Source organism: Pelodiscus sinensis, chromosome 1 (assembly GCF_049634645.1).
Source record: "Pelodiscus sinensis isolate JC-2024 chromosome 1, ASM4963464v1, whole genome shotgun sequence".
Lineage (NCBI taxonomy): Eukaryota > Metazoa > Chordata > Testudines > Trionychidae > Pelodiscus > Pelodiscus sinensis.
Window position 1 is genome coordinate 190,922,307 of NC_134711.1, and position 21,905 is coordinate 190,944,211.

Sequence of the window (21,905 nt, forward strand, 5' to 3'; positions counted from 1 at the left end):
ATATATGCTTCTGTCATGTAAAATTGTTCTCATAGACTAGAATGTTGGGAGGTCAAACTATTACCCTGTTACATAGGAAAAGTGTGGCATCCAGTGGGGAATAGTAATTTCAATTTGTGCAAAATGTCCGTAGCTTCCTTTGACTTCAGTTGGAACTCTGAAGTCCATCTGTGGGTTAATTTAGACTCTGTATTCCTCTGTAATCCATGAGCATGAAATAGAATTTCCTAAATTCCTGTTTCTAGTGTTTCATAACTTTCTGAGAGGGTGGAGAAGAAATTATCTTGTGGGAGTTGAAAAATGCAATAGTGAGCCTTTGCAGAGAATGATTACTATGAATTTAAAAAATTGTGTGTATGTGTGGTCAAATCTGAACATGTTTGGGAGCTAGGGGAAATTTTTTTACATATGTCACTTTACACTTAGCTCAAGAACAGTCTTTTAAAATAGATTCACACTCAGTGTATACACTGTGCTTGGTGATGCTCTGTTTTGTTTGGAGAAACTTGGTTTAGATATAATAAAGTTGCAACGCAGTTGTTAGAAATGATATATCCTATGTGAGCTCTATGCTATTCTCTATTAGATTTGGATAAACACTGAAGAGCATCTGTTCAAATGTTCATAGATGCAGATTTTTTTGATGTGGGAACATCTAGATGCATTAATTGAGAGTGAAAACGGAGACAAATGAGGGAAAGATTGATATCTTATGAATGTTCATACTTCTGTGTTAAGTCATTAAAATATAGCTTTTAATAATGCAACAATGAAGCCATGTGTTACAGAGCCTACAGTTGCCTGAACTCTTCCCCTTGTATAAATTACATTAGGACCTTCCATTAAATTATCATACACTGTAGATGAAATACAGTACAACTCCTTTTTTTTTTTTTTTTTTTTTTTTTTCCCACCTATCTTAGGGGTTTGGGGGAGAACTGATCACCAGGCTTTGAAATGTTCTCTATTCCAAGTGCAGACTTTTCAAATCCTGCTGACTTCGGTTTCAGAGGATTTCAGCTGACTGAGAGGACTGTCTTGTTTCAAGTCTGTATGCTGTGCTCCTTTTAATCACGCAGTGGCCTGCCAGATTTGGGGGACCAAGAACATTTCCGTGTGAAGCCAGTCAGCCCTTTCAAAAACAGTTGGTGCCACTTGGTTATGCTCTGTAGCTGAGGGGATGTGGAGAATATAATACATCCACAGGGGATATAACCCAGTGTTGATAAAACAAAACACTGTATATATGTCTCTGCATTTTTAGAAAGGGTAGAGCATAAATAAAAATCAAGTGCATGCTGCATTGGAAACTGATTCAGTAGAATTTTTGTGGAAACCTTAATTTAGAATCTTCTGGGGTGGTTTTGTGTGTGTGTGTGTGTGTGTGTGTGTGTGTGTGTGTGTGTGTGTGTGTGTGTGTTCAAACTTTTTAAAATTTAATTTTGCTTTAGTATAGTTTTTAATAATGTATGTGCACATATAGATGGAGCTATATGAGGAAAACTTCATTAATTGGTATTTTAAACATATACATTTAAATAGTAGATTTTCCCTGTACAGTGACTTTGCAAACAGTTATATTCTTTGTAAAGGAGCTGCTAAATTTCCGCTATAATCAGTTAAACGTAGTCATTTATTTTCCCCTGCTCTCATACTCTTTCAAACTTAATAAATCTAACATTCATCAGGCCAAAATCAACTTGTACATGCATGCATGCACTTCCCAAGAAATTGCATACATGCTTCAAGGACAGGGCTTAGCCCATTATTCGCTTAAAAGTGGAGTTGGTGATAGTTGTTCATTTTACATAGTTACTATACACATGTTCTTTGTATCTGTTTTATAGATATAGGGTTTCTTTAAGGAGCTGATGTATGCACCTCTGATTCAGCATTGTAGTTTCCAGGGGTTGGAGATGGGGGGGTAGGGGATAGAGACATTAAGTAGTGAGTGCTTCCTTTTGTATCTGTCATAATTATCTTCCTAGATGATGATGTGGATTGAGGTACATGCCCAGACTTGTGCTTTAAGTTTTTGGTGTATTTGTTTAGGCTGGAGATGTAAGGACTTTGGAGTTAAATTCACCTCAGTGCAGAAGACCCATGCAAGGTGTCTTACATTATTTAAGCCTCTAGGGCCTAATTCTCTACAGCCTTGCACCATGAGTAGTCACACCTGTGTAAAGAGAGCATGAAGTATTACCAAATGAGCAAAAAATGTTATACTGTGTGAGCACCATGTGTAAATGGCTACGCAAGTTGCAAGTCAGCAGAGAATGAGATTCTCAATATGGTGTTTACAGGATAAGAAGGCTCTTATATCTGGCCCCTGCACTGGAATGAATTTTATTGTAAATCAAAATCATTTTGCACTTGGTAGCTGTGATTAAATGCAGACAGCCTCCTGGCAACTACAGCAATTGTTGACAGAGATTCTAGAAAATGCTAAAACATCAGAAACCTGATAATAAGTAACCCAGAGTATGGATTTCTTTAGGATAATACTGCAAGAGAACTTCCATCACTACCACTACAGGTAAATAAAGTACCCTTTTTAACACAGATTATGAAGCTAACTATTTTCATTGTTTCTGTAAATATATACATTTTTTTAAATGATAAAAACAATTTTTGTACAATATCTTTATTCATTAAGTAATTTATATCTTTCTACATTTTTTCTTAAATTATTTGTGCAGCTTCAGTTGCAGTTAAATCAAGATCTAAGTATCTTGCATCAAGATGATGGCTCGTCAAAAAATAAGAGAGGGGTTCTTCCAAAGCACGCTACTAATGTGATGAGATCTTGGCTCTTTCAGCACATAGGGGTAAGGACAAAACATTATCAGTAGTCATAAATATTCAGAGAAGACTTTCTGTGTGGTCTGTTTGGATTTGCTTCCTGATGTTTTGGCCTTACCATGTGCATTAAGGGCCCTATTCATCTTCCACTGAAATCTGGTAGAGTTATTTCATTGACTCGAACCTGAGTTGGGTAAAGCCCTAAATTTGTATATATTTTAACCACAAGAGCTTATTAAACTTTCTAGAAGTTGTTATTCTTTTATTTCATTGTGCCAAGGTTTTAGAGCCAGGTACTCTCAGGGTAAGCTTACTCAGGAGCAATAACATATAAATTCTAAGTGGAAGGGAACCTTCCAACAACTACTGTGTGCCATCAGCACCATGTTACTCCACAGTGTCTTACCTGTGCTGGAAGAGGAAGATGAATCTCTATTGGTAATAAATAAAGCGCTATAAATTAGTGGAGTATCTTCTATTTTAGCTATCTGATGTTACAACAGAAAAAATTATGCATAAAAATCACACATGCATTTCTTAGGTTTCATACAGTTTCTTTGCCCTGTTTAATTTTTGGGGGGGGGGAGGGTAATTTAACCACAAAAGGCTCATCAGCACTCTCATGTGACATAGCCTTCAGACAGTGTAACTAATCAAATCTTATCACATGCTATGCTGGTGAAGGATCACATTGTCTACAAAGAACTCTGGCGGCTGTGAGAAGCATTTTTTTTTCGAGATTGATATGGGCAATTAAATGGTCGTATATACACTTTATGAGGATAACATAAACTTTAGTTTAGTAATGTTTTATTTAAGTGACCATATCCGTTAAAATTTGTGTTTAATATTTATTTTGTTAATGAAACTAGTGGGGGGGGGGGTGTTATTCTAGCAATTTTTAATCAATAGTAATGAAGAAAGTTTAATTTTCTTTTAAGGAAGAACAGACAAAATTTACATACTTTTTTTTATCCTTAGCATCCATACCCAACAGAAGATGAGAAAAAGCAGATTGCAGCCCAGACAAATCTGACACTACTACAGGTTAACAACTGGTAAGATCCAAAACTTTGTCTTAATGTACATAAGTGGAGTATAGGTATAAAGATATCCTCTCTGTATGTGAGTACCATCCACATATGTACAATGCATAGAAATAAAATTAGGAGTCTAATTTAAACTGGAAAAATGATTAACAGCTAGAGTTAAAAATACAGTTCTATGCTAAATTCAGCTTCAAATAATGGATAGTCTTATATACAACAGTACAAACTTAAAACTTCTAGGGACTCTACAGACATTAAGCACTTCCAGCTTACAACCCAAGAGGAAAGGAAGGAGTATTATGCCTATTTTTCTGACAAAGGAATTAAAGCATAAAGGGGTTTACTGACCCATCCAACAGATCAGAGGTCTGTCATATCTGGCAAAGAGCTTTGGTCTCCATATTCAAAGGAGTGATTTTGTGTCCGGCACAGTGGAATACAGAAGGGGATTTTGGGCTTAGGGATTCCTGAGGCAGCCCTAACTTGGAGTATGAAACAAAGGTGTTAAGAAATATTTTGCAGTATTAATATTAATTTCTATTTAATTTTGATATTTTTGGATAAAACATTAGTTGAGATTGTGAGTGCATGTGCACACAACACAGAGACAATTTCTTGGTCATAAGCTGTGAGGCTTTTTTGTTGGTCATATTTAGGTTTATTAATGCTAGAAGACGAATTCTTCAGCCAATGCTGGATTCCAGCTGTTCTGAAACTCCAAAAACAAAGAAAAAAACAGCTCAAAACAGACCAGTTCAGAGGTTCTGGCCTGATTCCATTGCATCAGGAGTTGCTCAGCAGCAGTCTAATGAACTTACAATGTCAGATGGTAAGGAAAATTGGCTGGAACATGTATTATAAAATGAATTCCTTATTAAAATGTCTTCACTATTTTGAAATAAAAACAGGCTTTTTGTTATGTTTTGGGGCATTTCCTGATGTAGATAAACCACTTTGGTGATAATATGGGAAGAATTGACAGACATTTCTGTGTTAGAATTTTAGCTAAATACTTGGGGTCGTGGTATGTAATATATTATATGTAGAAAAATTTGTTCAAGAATTTTGTTTAGATATCTCAAAGTCAAACACTTGGAAGTTAGGAAATGTCAGAATTGAAGTTGCCCATGCAACCATAATTTTTTGCCCTTGTGTTAATGTATTATGATATAGTTTTTAGTTACATGACATGTATTATTTTTCCCAGAGTGGAAGAGCCAGACTTGTTACATGGGGCCTCCTGACTCTCCACGTTGTTCTCATTCCTGCAGACCACACTGTCTTACTGCCCAAGGTACTGAGTGTCTACAGCTCCCATTGAATTCACTTGTAGTGTTGTGTGCTCAGTGCCACTAATCAGGCCCCAAGAGTTTCACATTGAGCAGTGAGAAAATGAGGAATATATCATTAGTAAACACCTGTTAAACTTTTGGCTTAAATGACTTAGCTAGCATCACATAGAAATTTTGTCGTAGAGGCAGGGATAGATCCAGTTATACTTCCTGTGTGGCATCCAACTGCCTTAATCACAGCACCAGGCTTTCCCTTCTTAAAGTCCCCTACCTCACCTTGCATCAAGAACCTGATCTGACTCCTATTGAAGTTTAATGGAAAAGCTGCCATTAACTATTGACAGAGTGGATGAGTAGTATCTTATATTGGACTCTCTAATATCCTGGGAGCAATATGGCTACCATACTGCAATTAATTTTTTACAGTGATGGGAGCTAGATAAGGCAGCAGCCTCATCCATTTAAATAACCCTCATTCACTCCCTGAGCATATACCAGCCTATGCACTGAATGAGATAGAGGTTCAGTGGGAAATATTAGTATGTGATCATATAATTAAAGACTGTGTCATAATGCATTAGGGTTGCCAACTTTCTGATTGTAGAAAACTGAACACACTTGCCCTGCCCCTTCCTCAAGACCCTATTCCTTCCTCATGGCCCTGCACACTATTATCCCCCCTCATCTACTCATTTTCACAGAGCTGGGACAGGAAATTGAAGTCTATGAAGTATATGGGTTCTGAGCTGAGGATGCAGGCTTCAGGGAGGAGCCAGAAATGAGCAGCTCTGAGTGCAGGAGGGGGTTCATAAGAACATAAAGAGGTTCCAAGCTGAGGCAGGGTGCTGAGATGTAGGACAGGATGAGGGCTCTGGCTGGGGGTTTGGGCTCTGGGCTGTATCTGTGGATGAGAGGTTTGGGGCATAGGAGAGGCTATGGGCTGGAACCAAAGGGTTCAGAGTGCAGGAAGGGTTCACAGGGTGCAGGGGAAGATTCAGGTGTGTGGGCTTCAGGCAGCAGGGTGTGAGCTTCTTAGGCACAGAGGCAGCCAACGGGACTCCTCATATTCCTTCACCTGCAGGTGCTGCCCCTGTAGCTCCCATTGAACGCAGTTCCTGGATAATGGGAGCTGTGGAGCTGGCGTTTCAGGAAGCATCTGTGCTGCAAATAGGGGTGGCACCTATGCCATAAGTAGAAGCAGCGTGCAGAGCCTATTTGGCCATCGCTGCACCGAGGAGCTGGAAAGACATGACTGCCATTTCCTGGGAGCGGAACAGAGCCAGCCACTGTGGCAAACCTGACTTTTAGTGGGCCAGTCAGCTGTGTCGACCACAGATGACAGGGTCCCTTTTTAACCAGATATTCCAGTCAAAAACTAGATGCTTGACAACCCTATTATGCATGCATACAGAGGGACCGCATTAAGAGTCCTGCAACCTGACATTTTCTAACTTTTGAGTGCTTGACTTTGTAGTCTAAATAATACAAATAGTTGTTGCATGTAATTTTCTGGGAATCTTATTTTTAAAAAATCCCACAAATTCTCTTGTGTAACTGTTAATGATCAAATAATAATTTAGATATGTTTTCAATTTACTAATTGTATGCATGTTTTCACTTCTCCAGGAGCTGTTGTAACAATTACAGCTCCAGTCAACGTGAATGTAGACAGTCTCCAGTCTCTGTCATCTGATGGTGCTACTTTGGCTGTTCAGCAAGTTATGATGGCAGGACAAAGTGAAGATGAATCTGTGGATAGTGGTGAAGAAGATGGAGCAGACCTCTCAACAACTAACATCAGTGGGCTTGTTTTGGATAACAGTGATTCTCTGCAGTAGGAAGCAAGAGAATGTAACAAAATACTTAGGAAACGGAATGGACTGATTGACTGTTTTTATAGTTTGCACAGCAAACATTTTACACAAGTTTTATTTCTAATATGTTTTATATGTAGATATAGAAGGGTGCACTTTTTGTATTTCATAGTAAGCTTAAAGAGTGTCTTTGCAGGTGCAGCAACTTCTTTCAAATGTGTTTTTGAATTTTGGAAATGGGCTGGGGGGGGGTATTTCAAAAAATTGCATCTAGTAATATAATGAACCTCATAAATACCCCTTTTGTTCTCTCATTAGATACAAGTACTATAATTTCTAAAGAATTATGAAATTTCAGTTAGACCTGTTGTATAACACAGTGCTTGTTTGGCTAATGATGTAAATTCAAAGCATGTGGTACTGATGTGTAGAATTTGATCATTAGACATACATTTGAAAGATGCTGCTGCACCTTAAAAACTGCCAGTCTAAGGTGGGCAACAGCACACACACACACAAAGAAAATGGAGATGTGTGATTCACTAGCGAATGTATGACAGTTTAAATACGTTTAATTTCTCTCATAGTCACTGAGCTTGTTTATCATTTGCTATAAAAACTCCTATTTTTACCTTGATGGGATTATTGGATAAAAAAATATTTTTATAAATTCAATAGTAATTGGGATGACAACTGTATTGAGCATGAGAAAAAAAATTTCCAGAAAGGGAAAATAAATGTTTAGTATTCCTATTTGGAAGGTTCTGAAAACTGACCAAATTTAATAAACATGCCTAATGCAAATGTTCCATGGTTCTCTGCTATCCCATAGTGGCATAATATATTTGATAATAGCGTAAGAAAGACCCAAGGTTTGATGGAATTTTGATATTGTCAAACTTTGATATATATATATGTGTAAACTAATGCTCAAGTTACATTTAACTCTGTATCTAAACTTGTATCTGAAGGTATTTGCTAAATAAGTATTCAGGTAAGTAAGTACAATTATCCACAATATTTCCAGTGATCAACGGACAAACTTAACAGTTGGATTTTTTTTTTTTTTCCCATATGATTTTTGAAAGATGAAAAACAGACTGGGCTAGTTTTTCCTCAGTTACATCATTGGATTTGAATTTTTTTTTTTTTTTTTGCAGATACAAAAAATATAATTTATTGATTATATAAAGAATCTCTTCAAATACAAACATCACTGCTAGAATATACAACAGGCTTGTAAAAACATCCTCGTGTGTCTTTAAACAAACTTAGAGCTAGTGATGAAAACACATTTATCTGTGATAATGGTTAATTTCAGTTTATCTCCAAATCTTGTGTTTGCATATTGTTATTTCTGAATATTTGTTGTTTGACGCTTGATGCTGAAAATTTGGTCTTTTCCCATTAAGTGCAAATACAGCAGACCCAAGAAGTCTTTTAGAAGGACAGTGTGAAAAGGAAGATACCTTCAAATCTTAAGCACTGATTGAACAAAGCACTTAGTTATGTGCTCCACAGTAAGCACCTGCTTAAACCAATTCCTGTTCCTCAAAATATCCAAGCATGTGCTTAGTTTCCATTGAATTCAGTGGGATTTACTTGAAATTAAGATTTGGTGCTTTGTTAAATTGAGACTTTAAAGACTGCCTTACTGAGCAATTTATAGGCAGCAGGGATGGAGATCTGAACAGAAGATGCAAAAAAAATTGTTACATGTACTTAAAGAGCAAATTTCTTTTTCAGGGGTTACCATTAAAAATACTTGTTTTACTGGCATTGAGCTACACTCACCACTAGCATAAACAGCTGTCTTTGCCACTTTAGCACCCTCTTATGTTTATGATGAATTGGGCCTGTTGACTCAGCTGCAGTAATGAGGTATTATAGTTAGAATTATTAAAATGAAGTTTTTAAAGTATTTGTTTAAATCCAGCTTCTCTGTTTTTCTACTAATACCATTCCCATGTGTACTGAGCAGTTTAAAGAAAATACTAAGTGTATAAAGAAAGATTTAATTATGAAAACTGGTATAAAGTAACTGATTTAAGGCATATTGACAAGTTCAATTTGACCTCAAAATTTAAAGGGCACAGTGAACTTAAAAATCAAATTCCTGTCTGAAGACATTGTACATACTAGTGTTACAAACAACACCTAAAATGAATATAACTGGCAGAGATTAGAAGCAAAAATATTTTTTTTCTTTTTAATTTGTTTACTGTTTTCCTTTGCCAGACCATTTTTTTAAGTATTTCCATGTTAGAATTATTTCCTTTTGTGTGTTTTTCACACAACAGAAGCTGAGAGGAAAAATATTTTTTAGGGCTAGATCAATGGTGGGCAAGCCGGGGCCTGCGAGCTGCATGAGGACCACCAAGGTGATCTGATTGCAACCTGTGAGACACTGTGCTGGTGTTGAGCATCTGCAAGCTCTGCCCCTCATAGCTCCCAGTGACCTCAGTTCTCTCTTCCCATCCAATGGGAGCTATGGGAAGCAGCGCCTGCAGGTTAAGGGGCAACATGGATGTGCTAGCCATTGCTTCGCAGCTCCCATTGGATGGGAACAGAGAACCGAGGCCACTGGGGACTGTGGGAGGCAGTGGCTGCAGATGTTCAACATCAGCACAATGTCTCACGGGTTCTAGTCAATCACCCTGGTGGTCCACATGCAGCCCTACAGGCCCCATGTTGCCCACCATTGGGCTAGATTCAGCCGTCTTTATTCATGTGTAGTAGCAGTTGAATCCACAATACTGCAAATACTTACATATGTGAATAATGTACTGCTCAATATGAGTAAGACTGGCAGAATCGAGCCCTCGAATAATGGAAAAATGTGATTGTTTAAAAAATATATGTATTGGCAGAAGGATTCAAGCAGGTGTAGTACCTGAAACGTTTAATCTGGTTGAAAATAATTAGATTTCAAGTTGATGATGTCCCTTTTGATTTTATGAAAGCAAGCTTGTACAAAGTGTTTCTTTGGATTTTTCCCTTCATTCGAGTAGAAATTATATATATATATATATATATATATATATATATATATATATATTCAATAGAATAAGTTAGCATTCTATGTGAGGTTTGCAGCATTTAGCAAGTGTGTAAGGACCTGGAAAGTGAAATTGACTGGAAAGTTATTAGGAACAAAAGAAAATGGAGTAATAAATTTTTAATTGGTCTCAAGAAAATTACAAAAAGTAAACAATATTGAAAAGTAAATTATATTTGTAAAATTACTTCTATTTTAATAATCAAAGATAATACTATTTAACAAACTGTGGAGCCCAAACATCTTCAAGGACTGACATCTAATATATCTATATAACATCTGTATAACTCAAACATTTAAAAAGAAATTGTGCAAAATTTAAAACAGATGCACTTGATTGTAATTAACTTAAGTTACTAATGGTCCAGTTTCAGCTACCAAGCCTTCTTGAGAACAATGAATGCAGTCTATGCAAGATGAAAGTTAGCCCCATTTCCCTAAAAGTGTAATTTATAGGTACTCTATATTTCTTGTATTTTGGCCTTCTCTTATTTTTGATAATCATTCAAACAAAACATTCACCAAAAATTCAACTGAGTTTAAAGTTGACTAGGATCAAATACAATTTGGTAAGCATGTTGAAAATACAAGTGACCTTCATTCCCTCATGAAAATCTAAGATGTTAACCACTTGAATTTCTACATAGTGAAACATTTCTGTTTCTATTGATTCTCTCTAACATAGTGAATAGAATGCATTCAAACTGTAATCCTCTCTCCCAACAAGAAAGGCTAACCAAGAAAAATCAGTGAGAATCCAAGTTTAAGTAGTATTCAAATAAACTTCAGAAATGATACCTGTTTAGGTTTCACTTCTTGTTAAATGTATTGCTGAAGAGTGCTCCTGGAAACATTTTGGACTTGACTTAACTTTGTTGTTTTTTCATTGGAGATTGAATAAGCTAGGTTTGGCTTTGCCAGACCCAAATCTGTTTTTCTAGGCTTGCTAGACTCTTTCAAATATTTTATTTTTCGCATTATGAAATAATTTTATTTAATCATCCTGCAAAGTATAATGAGAGTGCAAATATGCTGTTAAAAGGTCACCCTACCCATGTCATTTGGTTACCTTTGTAACATGAAAATATAAATGTTGTTCTGTAGTTTTGTAGGATCTACTAAATAATCACTTATTTTTTAACTGTGTGAGAAATCTATGGGAACGCCTGTTTACAAACTTACTAACCTTGTAGTTTACTGTCAAAATATTTGCCTAATGTTATGAGATACCCATGTTTTCAGATAGTGACAGAAATGACACATCAATCTTCCACTGTTTTAGCATCATTTGTTCTATAAAACTGACAATCTTTAAAATGTGAACACTGTAAATTTAGTTTTTCTCGGATAGTTGTCTTAAGAGATATTGTGAAGCAACTGAACTATCAAAGCAAAGAAAAATTAAAAATGAGAACATGCTTCATGGATGATGGACTTTTACATGAACAGTTTCTCAGAATGGAAAAAACATGCTCTGTCTTCAAACTTAAAGTATTAATTAAGTTAGTATTATTTAGTTCACCATCACTCATATTTTCAGAAATCTGTAACCTCGCTGGAAAATATCCAGCTAGTTAGCCAAGATTTTTGTCTGGCACAATTTTTGGCCTTTTTTGTTTTGTTTACACAAATGCAGAAAAAATGGTTTACCACTTAATATTTTGAGGTGAGTGAGAGGGACTGATTTTGCAGTGCAGAAGCAGTTCTGAGGAATGAAAAACTTAGCAGGTAGTAAGATTATGATGTGTGTTCTTTGTTTTATTAATTAAAATGGCATGGACGTTGAACTTCCAAAAAGTGGGTACCAGGCATCTACAGTAACTGCTTTTTCAAAACACTTTGAGAAGGTTTTTTACTGTGTAATGTAGTACGTACAAATCCTTTATGCCAACTTGTTTTTTCAAAGGCAGATAGACTGTAAACAATCATGTTCTATTAGATCAGAAATCCTCACTTTAAAAAATAGATAAGCTTTTTATTTGATTACAGTTGCATTTCCTCTAGGACAGAGGTAGTCAGTAGGCAGACTGTGGGCCAAATCCAGACTGCCAGATGCTTTTGCCTGGACTGTGAAATCTTTTTATTTCTTTTTTTATTATTATTATTATTTTCTCTGGTGTCTGTGCACCTTGATTATACCTTGGCCAAGAAATTTAGACCATGACAAAAAATAATTAACTCTCTCTGCTTGAGAGTTATCATTATGCGACGTATGTAACTATAAGTACATACACATATTTTCAAGGTAAATGAATGTTTTATGATTACTTTCCAACTCTGGCATGTATCCATGGGAGAGAGATGTTGGCTATACTTAATACTAGGAATACATTTATGAATAGTAAAGGGTTAATTATTTTAATAGCTGTTATAGACATGATTGGTATGTTATAGTTGGTCTTAAACACACCGGAATTTTATTGTGTCTTTAATGTGACATGAAACCACAGATTCAAAGCTGACCTGGCTATAGTTAAACTTACAATAACCAGCTAGCAGCACAGCATAATTACAAATCAACTAACTTCCCTCATGAAGTGTAGGTAACTATGTACATCAGATGAAGACTACAATTTTAAAAAAAAATCTGAAAAAAATCTTTCAATCACATATTACGGACTTGCATCTTCATTCTTCCTCGTAAAATCTTATATATGGTTTTATTAGAAGGTGATAGAGATGGTTCTAATTAACCTATTTCTTTTATTGATACCAAAACAATTGATCAACCACTTATTACAATATCTAGTAAGCCTTTACTAATCTTTTCCCTGGTCTACATTAGTGGATAAGTTCTAATTAAGGGTGCATCTACACAGCAACCTTACCTCAAAGGACAATTTGCACTATACAAATTGCATAGCTTATTTTAATGTTATTTTGAAATAAGGCACTATTGTGAAACATTTCTTATCCCTCGTGCAATGAGGTTTACAGGAATGTCGGAATAGCGAGTACATTATATTTTGATATAATGGGCTTGCTCTTAAGATGCAGAATAGCTTTTTCGGGATAAATAGCTCTGCTGTGTAGATGTAGCCTAAGATGCTCAACTTAAGCTACACTAATTGCATATCTTAAGTCAAATAATCTTAACTTGAATTTTGGCGCTGTCCACACTGCAGAAAGTCGAAGGGAGCACACTATCTCTTCAACTTTCCTTACTGCACATAGAAGTAGGTCTACCGGCATCAATGGGAGCACCCTCTCAGTTCAAATTAGCACGTCTTCACTAGACCCTCTAATTTGAACCCCGGAAGATTGAACCAGCTTCAATCTTATCTGTAGTGTAGACATGGCCTTTGTAAATAGTTTGGGAAATTTTTTTACAGACCTATACTTTTAAAAAGGAAATGTATACATCCTCAAAATGGGTAAAATAACCCTCTGACAATGCAAACCATAAAATCAGATTTCTGTCAAATGCTTGGTTCATCCCCCATGTAATAGTGTTGAGAGTATTGCAGTACAGTACAATTGCCTAGTACTGCATTCCTGACATATTCAAAATCCTATGGAAGTTAGTAGGATTTTTAAGTATGCAAGGAATGCAGGATCAGGCCTGGCCTCCATTACCGACTGTGGAGAAACCCTTGAAAAATCTAGAGCACATGGGACAATGGGCCAGATCCCAAATTATTATACTTAAAAGATTACTAATGCAAATAAGGCATGATCCAAAACCCACTGAAGTCACTGAAAAAATTCCCATTGAATTAAATGGATTTTGGATCAGGCTTATTGTTCCATTGACTTCAGCCAGGTTATTCACACAAAATCCAGAAGATTAGGTCCATAGAATAATTTCAGCCTTCTTTCTGTATAGTTAGTTTTAAAAGATCCTGAATATTGCTTGAAGTACATTTTGTGTGACATTAGTATTAAAATAGCAATGTCACAGAGGAGATGAGAGAAGATATGTGGATCGAAACAAAAATGTTTTTGCTTTATGGAGTTTTATTATTCATGTGAAAAGTGTGTAGATTATACTGATGGTCCCTGGAGAAATTGGGGATTTCTGTACTTAATCTGCAAAAGAAAATGAACAGCATTTAATCATAGGAAAAAATCAACCAGATGCTGCATTGTTTTATATTTATACTTCTAATGTGGAACACAATTCTGTGACAAACCCTGGCTGGTCTTGCAGTTCTTAACCTCCGTTAATTTCTGTGTCAGTAAACATGTTGAGGTGACAAGAGAGAGCACTAATTATATACATGATCACATCTTTTGTAACATCAGCTACTGCACATATGGGCTGTGTCCAGACTCAGGGTTTTTTTTGAAAAAAGTAGCCTTTTTTCGAAAAAACTTCCCCTGCGTCCAGACTCAAGCCGCGTTCTTTCGAAATTAATTCGAAAGAACGCGGCTTTTCTTTCGATGGCGGTAAACCTCATTTCACGAGGAAGAACGCCTTCTTTCGAAAGTTCCTCTTTCGAAAGAAGGCGTTCTTCAATGTAAATAGGGCTTCTTCAAAAGAGAGCATCCAGACTCACTGGATGCTTTCTTTCGAAAAAGCAAGCCGCTTTTTCGAAATTTCTCCGTGCAGTCTAGACGCTCTCTTTCGAAAGAGGCTCTTTCGAAAGAAGCCTGCAGTCTAGACATAGCCATGGAGTATCTAATTTATAAGATACTTAAGGATATGTGGCCACATGGCTGAGATCCAAATTGAGCCCATTATGCACCTTTGTGATTACTTTTATTCTTTTTCTGATTTCTTAGTTTTGTGCTTTGTACATTTGAACGTGATAAGACCGTGGCTTCTTGATTCATGGAGGGTTTAGAAAAAATATTTTGCACTGTTGATTTTTTGATTAACTTTCCCAAATTAAAACTGTAGTTAAGGTAAAATCTCTGCTAAATGTGAGACTTAAAAATCCAGACATTTTAAAATAAAACTTTAAAAATGGGTTGATGTTTGTTAAATAGTAAATGCAGTAACTGTTTTCTGTTTTTCAAATACTTTTAAAGGGGATACTCATGACTTATTCTTAAACATGTAAATTTTAACCTGAGGCAGAATTGATAAAATGATCATAAGGATTTAAACTTTGCATCAAAGTAGCCTTTTTGTATTCCTGGCTTCTTAGACTATTTGTTTGAAATTCAGAGTTTTGAATATGCCTGCACATACTTCTGTAGGATTCAAAACATGCCTTATTTGAAAACTTCAAATCTAAGTGACTTATAACCAGCCATTTAAAAAAATTAGATATGGATTATTTTTAATGCAGTATGAGAAGGAATAATAAGCAGTGAAGCTCTTGTTAGTTGAAGATACATAACTTTACAAATAGCTCACTATAAAACTAAAAAAAAGTATATAATTTCCCGAAATAATGTATGACATTTTTTGTAATTCATGCTTTATAATGGTTTAGATTGTGTTTTTGGTAGAACCAGGGATACATATTTTAATACGTCTTTTGCCTAGCAAAACATGAAGCATTTAGGGGAAGATGATGCAAAAAGTAAATTCATGAAATCATTCAAAACCTGATCTGCAGAACTTTATTAGAATTATGCACATAATAAATGATTAGATGAATCCTTTTCAATTCTAAATTTTCAGAGAAGAGTGAAAAATACGTAAGTAACAAAGTATATTTGTATAATGTGTGTTAGCCCTGAAACCTGTGACAAATGAGTCTTTCTTCTCAGATCACCACTCCTATAATCATGACTAATGCTATCCAAACATAAATTTAACTATTGTTACTAGAGCTAGAATTGATTTTAAATATTAACACTGAAGAAAAATAAGTTCACCTTTAATTTTTTTTTTTTTTAAATAAAGGATTCATTTGCCATTTCTAGCCTGGGTAATGTGTGCCTCATTGGGACGTTTCTATTTTTTGGCACAATAATTTTTTTATTTTGTCTTACAATATTCTAAAATAATTTAAACAATTTTTCTGAATATAATTAAATATTTAATTAACTGGTACCTGAATAGTAACAAGATCCCGTTAAAAATCTACTTCAAATTAAAGTTTTGGTAAGGATCAATTTTATGTTCACAGTATTTCTATTCTCACATTGTCCCAAATCCACAGGTTATTTATCATTGCTCAATATGAACATAAGGAATATTTGCCATGTCAACTAATTCAGCCACTGCTGTGGAGCAAATATGGTGTCTTGGAGAGTTTTTACATATGTATTAATCTGGCTTATGCATTTTTTACATCAAAAAGTGTGTGTTTTCTATCAAATTTTAAAGAAATTAAATCTTCAAACATGACAAAAGGGATTTACCTGCATAGCAGTACTTCTGTTAATGTCAGTGGGTATAGCAACTCAGCTAAATTACCTAGCCAGCCTTGAAAATTTAATCAAAAGGTTTATTTATAATGCTATAGTTCCAGTCTTCAGATGTGTTCACCTGAATGGAAGTTGTGGATGCAGAGCACATCTCAGGGTCAGGCCCTTTCACCAAAGAATATAACATCTGGAAAAGATTGACAGCAGTCACAGCTATAAACAAAGGTTTAACAGGTGCTCAGATGGGAATAATATGGCCCAGAGATGCTAGACATTCGGTGAGACTAATGTAGATAAGTCTGGAAACCTTTTAGGGTTTTTGAGCTGTACTGTGCACATATACATTCCATGACACTTGCACCTTCCCCATTACTTCAGACTCTACATGCCATAATGTAAGGAATACAGGGGCGTTGGAAGGCAGCAGACACACCTATGCCCTTGCCTGAGAGCAACAGAGCACATACACCACCTTGTGGTATTATTGGTAAAAGTCTCTGAGTGTCTTGGGAGCATATATAGCTGCGGTGGAATGTGTATGTGTACAATGCATTGCCAAGAACAACATTTACCGTGGGTAAGTAACTGTTTTTGCAGGTAGCTTTGACTTGGTGCATTTACATGCTGAAAGAACACAAGGTAGTTTTCCACTCCTTAGTATTTCACCTTAACGTTTCATAGTTGTATGTAACAAGGATTGAGGGGAGTTATGTTAAAAAGAAGTGACTAGTATAGGTTCAAAACTTGACATAATTCAATGTTGTTGCAATCTGGTGAAGAAATCCCCATCAGTTCTATGTATGGTTACAGAAAATAAGTGAGAATGCTTTGTAGAGTTATCACACAGAGCACGGGCAAAAGCCCAAATTTGATTTTATATACAGTTATTTTTAAAAGAAGAAAAATGTTTGTGTTTTCATTTAATATTTTCCAACATTTCAACCAGATTTTCAGGTTGGCAGAAGTGTGTGCTTAGCTTTGTGCAATCACTGTTGAAAATCTGAGCCTCAAAATAAATAAATGAGTAATACGCTTATTGTAATATATGTTTAGAATAATGATTCAAGACAGCACCACTAAAACTAAAATACACTCCTTGCTGCACAAATTTGTGAATCAGAAATATTTGGAGTCTATTTTTCCCTCTTTTAATTAAATAAATGTCAACAACTCAAATGAAACTTTATCATGAAGTATGTGTGTTTATACAATTTTTCCTTAATATGTTAATGCAGTTGATCTAAGAAGGAATTAAATGAATTAATTCATTCTAATATAGTGAAGATTATATACATAGAGATCAAAACTGAGTGGCTGTTTCTTGTGCTCATACAAATATTGGTAAATACAATTTTCATACACCCCATTGACTGAAATTTGTTTGCACAAAGTAGTCAGTATGCACCTGTAGATAATGAATATGTTTGCAAACTGATCCTGATTTCCTCAAGTCTGCAAACAAGAAAGACAGCTAAATTCATTGGCTAATATATTAAAACTTGAAATAATGCACTGGGATGTTAGTTCAATTTGTATAATTTTAAATATCTGCATAGCAGGTAATTAAGACCAGTAACATGGTAATAGTTCTACTGTTTTAGGCATTATACACTAAGGCTACATCTACATTGGCAAGATTTTGCGCAAATACTTTTAACGCAAGAGTTTTTGCGTTAAAGTATTTGCACAAGAGAGCGTCTACACTGGCACAGATGCTTTTGCGCAAGAGATGTGCTTTTGCGCAAAAGCATCCGTGCCAGTGTAGACGCTCTCTTGTACAAGAAAGCTCCGATGGCCATTTTAGCCATCGGGCTTTCTTGCTCAAAAAATTCATGTTGCCTGTCTACACTGGCCTCTTGCGCAAGAACACTTGCGCAAGAGGGCTTTTTCCTGAGCGGGAGCGTCATAGTTCTTGTGCAAGAAGCACTGATTTCTTATATTAGAACGTCAGTGTTCTTCCGCAAGAACTCGCGGCCAGTGTAGACTCGCGGGTGCTTTTGCACAAAATCTTGCCAATGTAGATGTAGCCTAAGAAAAGAGGTCTTAAAAAGTTTGGGTATTGTATGTGTACCACAGTTCTCTCTGAAATGGATCAGATCTGTATTTGGGTGAGGGGTGGTAGTGGTTTCTTGCTCCATTGTTTGATCTAAACTAGGAGTTCTCAATCTTTTTCTCTGAGCCCCTTCTCAATATGCTATAAATCTCCAGGTCTGGGCCCATAGGAGGGTGACCTCAGGCATAGATGATGTTTGACTTTTATTTTGGGGGAGAACAGGGAGGGAATGAGGTTCAGCAGACCTAGGGTCAGCTCTGCGCCTCGTTTTTTCTGCAAAAACTTGCTGTTTTTCTGCAAAAACTTGCAGAGCATCCACACCTCAAACACGTTTTTGCGCAAGTAAATCGAAAGATCAGAGGGGTTTTTGTACAATTGATAATCCTCATTCATCGAGGAAGAATGCCTTATTGTACAAGAGCTCTTGTCCAAAAGACGTGTGTGGACAGGGAAGAGGGGTTTTTTGCACAGGAAGAGGGAAAAAGCACAGGTGCCCTGGTGGCCATTCTGTCCATAGCAATCACTGCTTACTTGCAAGAGAGCATCCAAGCAGTCTGTACGCTCTCTTTTGCAAAAGCACATCACTTTTTTGATGCGCTTTTGTAGTGTGGACGCTCTCTTGTGCAAGAAGTTTTTGTGAAAGATCTCTTCCGACAAAGGTTTCTTGTGCAAAAAGCCTGCAGTCTAGACGAAGCCTCAGGATGCTGGGAGCTGGGTAGCTAAGGGTTGTGTTCAGCTCATGGTGCAGGGAGGGAATAACTAGGGATTCTGGGCCAGGGGTAGGTCAGGAGACATGGATGCGACAGCAAGGGGCTGAATGGCAGAACAGCTGTCTCTTCAGTGGCTGCTCTGAGGGCTCTTTCTGCCAACTTGAAGTTGGGTCTCCATGCCTGGGTAGCTCTAATGCACTGCATGAGCAGTCAAAGGGGCCTGGAAGTTAAGAAGCTGCAACCTTGGTGCCACCAGTAGATGGGGGAATGCCACAGCTGAGACAGCTGCCTACACCCTGACCAGAGGGTGGGCCCTGAGAGGAACTTGGGAAGGTAAGAAGGAGGGAGCACTTGATCTGCCAGTGTCTGCCTCACTATATGTAAGGTATTGCAGTTTAGGGGAGCAACACCCTTGTGCCTCCCAATTCTGCCCATGGGCTCAGGGCTTCTGCCCACAGGGAACACCGAGCACAGGGCTTCAGCCCTGCACAGCTCCTAGTTCCAGCCCTGTTGGAAGGAGGGGCAGGCAGCACAAGGGATCTATAAAAATATACTGGGTCAGACCAAAGGTCCATCTAGTGTCCTGTCTGCCAACAATGGCCAGTGCCAGCTGCCCTGGAGGGAGTGAACAGAACAGGTAAGGATCAAACAATTCATCCCCTGTTGCCCATTCCTAGCTTCTGGGAAACGAGCTATTGGCACCATTCCTACCCATCCTGGCTAATAGCCATTGATGGACCTGACCTCTAGCTCTTTTTTGAACCTTGTTAGTCTTGGACTTCACAGCATTTTCTTGCAAAGAGTTCCACAGGTTGACCGTGCATTGTGTGATGAAAAGTTGCCTTTTGTTTTGAACTTGCTACATATTAAATTTCATGTGGTGACCCATAGCTCTTGTGTTATGAGGAGTAAATAGCACTTCCTTATTTACTTTCTCCACACCGGTCATGATTTTATAAACCTCAGTCCTCTGTCTTATTCTCTATCCCTTTTTAAATGGTTCCTAACCTTGCTCTGTGCCGCTCCCAGCTTCAGACTGGGGGAGGGGGAGTACTGGGACTTCTGCGTTCTGCTCCATGCTGCTCGAAGCTTCATAACCTTGTGGGGAGGGCACCAGGGCTCCACTGCCACAAGCAGTTTCAGTGTGGAGGAGAGGAGGATGGAGCTCATGTCTTCAGCCCTGTGCTGCTCCCAGCTTCAGACCAAGAGGCACCGAGACTCCTACCTTCTGTCCTACACTTCTGCTGGCTTCATTTCTATACCACACTGTCTATGGCTTGAGAGGGGAAGTGGGTTGCTTAGGGCTTGGGGCCCTGGGTTTCACCAGGTGGCCATGCAGCGCCAGCCCCCAAAAGTCCTTGCATCCCTCAGTTGAGAATAGCTGGCCTAAAAGAAGGATAAGAGCCTTAGCGCTACCATGTTTTCTGTGTCCTCTATTTGCATAATTATCATCTGCTGGATGGAACCAGATCTGATGCAGTGTTTGTGTTTTGTGCTCTAGTCTAGTAATTGTGATGATCTGGTGGGGATCCCAGAATTGTGAGTTATTGTATTAGCCTTCTCATCCTCAGCAAGTGAAAGGCTTGCAACTGCTAAGCTGTGACAAATCCCTGACACACCAGCTTGTCTATCTTGAAAGGAACTTTTTTAGGATTTTACCAGTCCAAAACTTGCCTTACAGGATGGAAAACAGTGAATCCCATCTGAATCCAGGGAACGCATCTGCTTTTTCGGATTGGTTTCCAAAAAAGCAGGTGCGCTCCTTCAGAAGCCCTGTCTGCCTCATTTTATGAGGAATAAGGAATCTTATGTCTGCCTCATTTTATGAGGAATGAGGAATCTTCCAAAAAAGGAGGTTTTCCCACATTGGCCCCGTGTAGACTGGCCCAATGTCGGACAAGCCTCTTCCAAAAAAAGAATCGCAAAAAGGTAAGCAAATTATGTCTCGTAATTTGTGTACCTTTTTCTGAAAAATATCTTCAGTGTAGACATAGCCTGGGAGACCAGTAAGAATTGAGGATGCGTTCTGCATTTTGTATGATTGGCCATAACATAGTGAGTGAGTGAGATGGGAAGTTGCCTAAAGCAGTCAGGCTTTTCTGTGTTACAAATCTGAGTTGTATTCAAACACCAATGTAAAGTGTCAAATTAGCATCAACTGTCCACAACAGACCAGTCAGAGCCATGCAAATCATGTCAGTGATCAAAATTAGCTGACACCATGATGAGAATGACATGCCATGATCTGCACCAGCCACACAGATGTGGTCAGCAGTGTGCCAGCTAACCCTTTACATTTAAAATATAGACACCCTCCCCTCACCATTAGGTTAATGCATGGCCATAATGCATACAACATTTATCTCATTTCTGCCTGTTAAGCTCTTCCAACCCTTCTGTTTCTTATTTTCTGTCTTTCCTCTTCTCTGGCCAACATTTCTTGTAGACTCAAACAAGATTCTTCGAAATCTTTGACTGGGTTTATTGTCTATAGGCTTGAATTCAGTACTTTAATCACTCTGCCACAAAACAAATGTTTTTGCTTCAGACCCAGTTTAAAAGGAATATGCCTTAGGTATTAAACCTCGTTCTGATAGCTTCTAAGGGGTAGCCGAATTAGTCTGTAACTGGAAAAACTTAAAATTTTCAATTTTTTTAAATTAGATTTTTAAGTGTGAAGGCCCTATGTCTCAAAGCCATCACTGATACAGAAATGACCTGCTTATGGGAATCACTGTCATGCTGAGAGAAAGCAGGCGTCTAGCTTTCAAAAATAGAACAGATGGTTAAAGAGAGAGACTAGTCACAGGCCATCCAACTGGACAAATAGAGCTAGATTCTTGAACAATTTACATTTCTT

At 37.4% G+C, this 21,905-nt stretch overlaps 1 protein-coding gene across 13 annotated transcripts in view; it reads left to right on the top strand.

The window, feature by feature from the left end:
* The window catches only part of PKNOX1 (PBX/knotted 1 homeobox 1), a 60,354-nt gene extending 52,589 nt beyond the window's left edge, over positions 1-7,765 (top strand). For 9 of the 13 annotated variants that reach the window (XM_075912316.1, XM_075912306.1, XM_075912324.1 and 6 more), the window contains 6 exons: positions 2,498-2,536; positions 2,700-2,828; positions 3,784-3,860; positions 4,508-4,680; positions 5,059-5,145; positions 6,770-7,765. In XM_075912316.1, the coding sequence (XP_075768431.1) occupies positions 2,498-2,536; positions 2,700-2,828; positions 3,784-3,860; positions 4,508-4,680; positions 5,059-5,145; positions 6,770-6,981 (717 nt within the window). In that variant the 3' untranslated portion in view covers positions 6,982-7,765. The remainder of the gene's footprint in view (positions 1-2,497; positions 2,537-2,699; positions 2,829-3,783; positions 3,861-4,507; positions 4,681-5,058; positions 5,146-6,769) is intronic. The other 4 variants (XM_075912332.1, XM_075912345.1, XM_075912318.1 and 1 more) reach the window with 4 other exon arrangements.
* Positions 7,766-21,905: the final 14,140 nt, after the last annotated feature.